Below are 6,113 nucleotides of genomic sequence, written 5' to 3'. Positions count from 1 at the left end.
CCTAAGGTTGGAGCCATCAGTATTGTTTAGGATATTATCAAAGAACCTTACAACTTCTAAGGCAACGTCAGCCGGTTCAGACAGGATGGTTCCTTGACAATTCTTTATATTAGAGATTCGGTTAACCCATCTCCTCTTCTTAGTTCTATTGTGGAAGAACTTGGTGTTGTGGTCCCCATCTTTCAGCCATGTCTCCCTATATTTTTGTCTCCAGTAGATCTCTTCCTTTGACAAAATCTTTTCATACTCAGAGAGTAATGATTTTTCCTTAAGGAATAGATGTTCGTCCATCCCCTTCTCCAAAAATTCAATGTTAACATCCTTAAGATCCTTTTCTATTGAGAGTTTCTTATCGAAGATATTACCAAAGTTTTCCCTATTCCACTCCAAGAGCTTCCTCTTGATGAGATTTAGATTGTTTTCCACAATAAACATTTTCGATCCTGAGAACACTGAACCATTCCACCAATGTTCAATTAGGTTTATGATGTTATCATCTCTGAACCACATGCTTTCAAATTTGAAGGGGAAATTTCTAGGAGAGTAGTCTGTCAATATGTTAAGTTGAAGTGGAAAGTGGTCAGATCCTGATAAAGGTAGAGGTTCTTCTTCCATGGTGTAATTGAGCTCCGAGAACCCACCATGGATTAAAAACCTATCAAGTTTTTCCGCAATGTTGCAGAAACCTATCCTTCTATTGTTCCATGTAAAGGCATTCTCTATCGTCTGGATTTCCAACAGAGAATTCCTATTGATCCAGTTATTGAAGTCTATAGCCGCTAGGGGGAGCTTGATACTGCCTCCCCTTTTGTCTTCTACCTTAGTGATGGCATTGAGGTCTCCACCAATAATACAGACTTTGTTCGGGTGATTACCAAGGAAAGCCTCAAGTTCGAGCCAAACCCGAGCCTTGTCCCTATTCTGGATAGGACCGTAAATGTTGATCCGATTAAATCTTAGCTTGTTGTTATAGCTTGCTACTGTTCCTCCTATCCAATTTTGTTTAATCTCTAATGGTGAAAATGAGATAAATCTAGAATCCCAGATGATTGCTAAGCCTCCTGAGGCCCCCATGGCCAGGGAATGCTTCAGCTTCCAGAAGCTTAGTTTCTTCTCAAAAAGGTCGATCTCAGAAGAGTTCATTTTAGTTTCTTGGATTAAAATTATGTCTGGTTTTGATTCAAAGATACAACACTTTAAGATGCGCTGTTTGTTAGGGGCATTCAAGCCCCTAACATTCCATGTTATGATTTTCATGGCTTTGTGGGGAGGAAGTTCCCCTCCCCTGCATTAAAAAGAGATGAAATTTTAGGCTGACCCCTGGCTTCCACATCCTTGGCTCTTAGTTCAGCAAGGGATCTTCTGCCTCTTCTCTTAAAGAGCTTGGCGCAGTCAGGAGAGGCCTTGCTCTCTTCAGAGATATGAATGCCTAGAGTATTTGGATTATCATTTTCCAAATTGTCCAGTGTCACAAAGAGTTCTTCTGTTTCTAAATTGACTCTGGAATTTTCCAATAGATTTTTAATGTAGAGTTCCCTCTGTCTCTCTAGTTCCTTAGAATCATAGACCTCATCCACAAATTGTTCCATTAGGTCGTTGACTACTTCTTCCCCTACAAAATTGGCAATTATGTTAATTTCCTTAGCTACTCGTTCATTCTCAGATTCTACATTTGCCTCAGAGTCATTCTTCAAGGGAGGAGGGCATTCCTCTGCCTCCTCAATGGCCCCCCTATTTGAGACTTGAAAGGTTGGTTGAACCTACCTAGAGTCCATTCCCATAAATGGGGAACAACTTTCCTTCTCCACTAATTGCTCAGAGGGGATGAGTTTAACGGTTGGGGGAGACCCCGAGGGGCTCAACATCTTTGGTTGACTGTGAAAACTAGAAGATGTATTTTTAACTAATCCTAGCTGATCCTTCTGAAATGCGGCTCACTAATCTTGCCTTCTTCTAAGTCCAGATCACTGATCTTGGAATCAACTATTGGTGGCATGCCCATGGCTAGCAATGGAGGGAGAAGGGGGCATGGGTTCTTGATGAGGGAGCCATTGGGAGAGGATTGAGGACATCGGTTCTTTGAAGGATCAGAGGGATGATGTTTAGGATTTATTTTAGAATCAAGGCTTTCCAGAGAAAACCCCCCATTCCTTCCAAAAATTTTAGTGAGACACCCGCGCTCTTGAGAACTGACCCAGGATGAGGCACCTCAAGAGAGAATATCCTAGGGATATCTTCTTCGATGGGGCCATTATAAAAGGTTAATTCTAGGGTTAAACTACAGTTATCAATTTTTAGCATAATGGGCTCTAAAGTTTTAATGTTGATATCCATGTTAACGATAAGAATCTGGTTAAAGAAATTAAGAGATGTTTTTCTAACCCCTACAAATTTCCCAATTTTATTGCTTATTATTTTTAAGAAATCAGTATTACGCAATTCTACTGGTAATTTTTCAATTGAAATTGCTCTATTTACCATGAAAGACTTTAACCTGGATGGGAGAGAAAGGGGCTGCCATTCCCAGCATTCTAAACAGAAACTTTGTATGTTAATATGTCCCCATACAACAATCTATTTCTCAAACCTTGATTACCATGTTCAATAGCAAGGAAATTATCAGGAAGGAAGTCAATTTTTACCTGGTTTTTAAAGGATGATGACAACTAGTTAGAAATTTGCTTGGACGGGATCCCCAAACCCTCCCATCGGGCAAAGATCATGCATTCTTTGCAATGCATTTGATACTTGGATAGGGTTTGAGTATCGATTTCAACCACTAACCCTTTTGAAGTGACTAGAGGATTCATTAGTGAGTCAACCTTAGGATGCTTGACATCCTTTGCATTCTGATAATTCATAATAGAATGGCGGCCTAGGGTGTCCTTACCCTTTGTTCATTTTATAGAGGAATTCCGTGTAGGAATGACATTTCGGTCACTGGAGCTATTTGGATGGTTAGGTTTTACAAAACCCTCCTTTGGACAATGCTAAGAATTTCGGCTGTAGCATTTTGGTTGACCTAACACTTGTTTATCTGAATTTTTGCGTCTAACCATCTACCAATTTCGATCACAGCCTTCGTAGGGAAGAGGGGGAGCCCTATCCATTTTAATCAAGGCATATTTGGTTTTTGCAAAGAAAGCCTATTTTTCGTGAGTCCGTGATGCAGCCATACTGGGAACCTCGGCCCGAATGTTGTTAGCCAGAACAGAGAAATGGTTCGCAAAGCCCCAAAAGGTACCCAACGGCGGTCTCGAACGCAGGGAAGAGGATGTTGATGCTTTGCAATGATATTTCGCTCGCAGAGCCATAACTTTCAAAATATTATATATAATAATATATTATTATATTATATAATATAATATTATTTTAAAATAATTTAAGTATAAAAATCGGATATCTGATAAAATATGATATTCTATCAAGAACAATATGCATATATCCGATTTTCTAAGACAATATAATTGGACTGTGACAGCCCGTGAGTTATTTTTAACCCACAGGTTGCATGATTTTTGGGAATCTGATATCCGTTTGGACCCAATATCCGGTTGTTCGACCCAAATTTGCTAAAAAATACATTAAAAGATAGGATTTTTATTGTTTTCAATCATTTTCATTCAATTTTTGTATTTTTTTAATGTTTATTTGTTTTTTCATTGAAAATATGGTTTTTTTTTCATGAAAACTAGGTTTTTAAAAATCAAATACAAACTTGTTCAAATTTGTTAACTAAATTCAATTGTTTACATTCAGTTAGGTTAAAAATTGGGGATAACAGTGAAAACATTGATCAACCACAACCACAAATGCAACAACCAAACCCTCCTTTGCCAAACCCCCCCTCAATTAGGATTTAATTGCACAAAATTTGAACCAATTGAGGGGGATTATAGATGTATATTGTAGGATCCATCGCCTGAACCCAATGTTTGATCCCCTCACATCAATCATAAAGAGTATGGAAACCATCACTGAGGAGCACAATGTCGCTCTTTTGTGGCGAGATTCTATGAGGGAACAATATGCAGATGGCTTGTCCTATAAGGAGATCAAGGATCTTGAGATATCCAAAGCCGCTACCGCCGCATTGTTTGTGAATCCTCGCACTGGTCAGCCTGTAGACCCCAAAAAAACAAAAAATTCTATTAAATGGTGTACAATTGATAGTATTGTGAAAAACTTTTGGGATCGTTGGTGGATGGTTTTCAACAAACCACCCAACAACAATCTTGATTTCCCCTTCTACTTCATAAAAAATTGTATGCTGAGTTTGTTTTAGGAAAACATGTGAACTACTTTGACATCCTACCTTTCCAGGGTGTGGGTTTAGGTATGCCCCAAAATAAACCTGGGGTAGTCAGAGTAGTCCAAGGCCCTTATGTCCCCCCTCCTCCTGTTGATCCCCCACCTTTAGTGCAACATCTAAATATCATTTGTGAGGCGGCATCACAGACCATATCGGCTATTCACTCTTTAAGTAGCCTTTTGGTTTCTCAGGCTGGGTCAGTAGCTCAGCCTACTTTTGATGGTAGCGGTGCATCCGGTGGTGCTGACACGTCCTCCTCAGATCCACACATTTGTGTGCCCCATAGTTGTGTCATGTGTGGGCATGTATGCTTGGGTCCAGTTGGACAGCCTGTTGATCCTCTTGCAGACAGTGTAGATTATGAGGTGCATGAGATGCATGATGCACCGGATGTTATGACACAGACTGGAGGATACCCTGGGGAGTCCTCACATGCTAGAGGCGAGGAGGCACCTTCATCATACATTGATGATGTAGTGGTAAGATTTGTATTTTCATAGTTCATTTTATATTTTAAATGAATATTTATAATCTTAATAGTTGATGACCGAGGACGACCATTTCATTTGGCCTTGATAGCTTGATGGTACATATATTATTGCACCTAGTGGTTTGTATTTTATTGTACATACATGCTCATCATTTATATTGGTATTAATTAGATTATGTAGTAACTTGCATGTATATCTTATTTTACTCTTGTAGGGCACAAGCAAGATGAGTGTGGGGCTGTGTGATTTAGGATCTGGTAGTGTAGTTGGAGACAAGGGGAAGTTAATTGAATGCAAATATGATTGAATGGATAGTTTAAATAACTTATAGTGATTATACACATCTAGACATAGATTGATAGTTTCATATACTTGTTGTGTATATGTACAAAGAATTCTTGGCTTCACATCCTTGTTTACTACACCCAGTATACCTGAAGATGAAGAAGAAGAAGAGATGCCTTGAGTACATGTGTGTTTATTTTATTTTGTGTTTAGTAGATATAATTTATTATTATCAATGACAATTATATGCTAACTTGTATCAATATCATGTTTGTGAACATATGTAGGTTGTGTATGAAAATATTGAAAACATACCTCCTCTACCAGAGACATACATCAAGAGTCCTTCAAAGCCAAAGAGAAAACATGGAGATGAGGTAAACAAGAATAGTTCAATTATAGTTCAGTTTTATGTTAACTTTTCAAATGTGAGTTATATAATATAAATAATCTTAATTGTGGTTTGTTTTTTCTTGTGCAGGATCCTTTAGAGTCGAGCAATGCGATGAAGAGGATCGATTTTGATGATCCATCAACAACTTAGGATGTTATAAATAGTTTTGGGATGCTTACATGTCTAGTTGGCATGTATATTTTGTATATAGACACACATTCACGTATATAGACATACATTTTGTTTGAGTTGGTGTTTATGCCATATTTATGTATGGACATACACTTGTAATCATTTGACATTTTCATATATACAGAAGTTGATATTTGATCATATAAATTGTTGCTCATCTGTGCATGGTGTTCTAATGGAAATCTTCAATATTCATTCCAATAATTAATAATGGTTAAAAAATTTCATTTAATGAACAATACAATTCATTTCATTTCATTGTAAGTGTTGTTTGTATTATGAACAATACAATTCATTTAATGAACAATACAATACAATTCATTTAATGAACAATACAATTCATTTAATGAACAATACAATACAATTAATTTAATAAAAAATACAATATAATTCATTATTACCCTATGCATGCTCCTATTCCCCCCCCCAACTCGGTCGA

General features: G+C 37.6%; 1 protein-coding gene across 1 annotated transcript in view; it reads right to left on the bottom strand.

Moving 5' to 3' along the window:
* The window catches only part of LOC131856452 (uncharacterized), a 47,957-nt gene extending 46,814 nt beyond the window's left edge, over nucleotides 1–1,143 (bottom strand). Inside the window, exon 1 of the mRNA XM_059208249.1 lies at nucleotides 47–1,143. Within this exon, the coding sequence (XP_059064232.1) occupies nucleotides 47–1,143 (1,097 nt within the window). The remainder of the gene's footprint in view (nucleotides 1–46) is intronic.
* Between the last annotated feature and the right edge of the window lie 4,970 nt (nucleotides 1,144–6,113).

Source organism: Cryptomeria japonica, chromosome 7 (genome assembly GCF_030272615.1).
Source record: "Cryptomeria japonica chromosome 7, Sugi_1.0, whole genome shotgun sequence".
In the NCBI taxonomy this organism is placed as follows: Eukaryota; Viridiplantae; Streptophyta; class Pinopsida; order Cupressales; family Cupressaceae; genus Cryptomeria; species Cryptomeria japonica.
The sequence above is the reverse complement of the archived record's forward strand: the minus strand, read 5'-3'. Positions and strand labels throughout refer to the sequence as shown.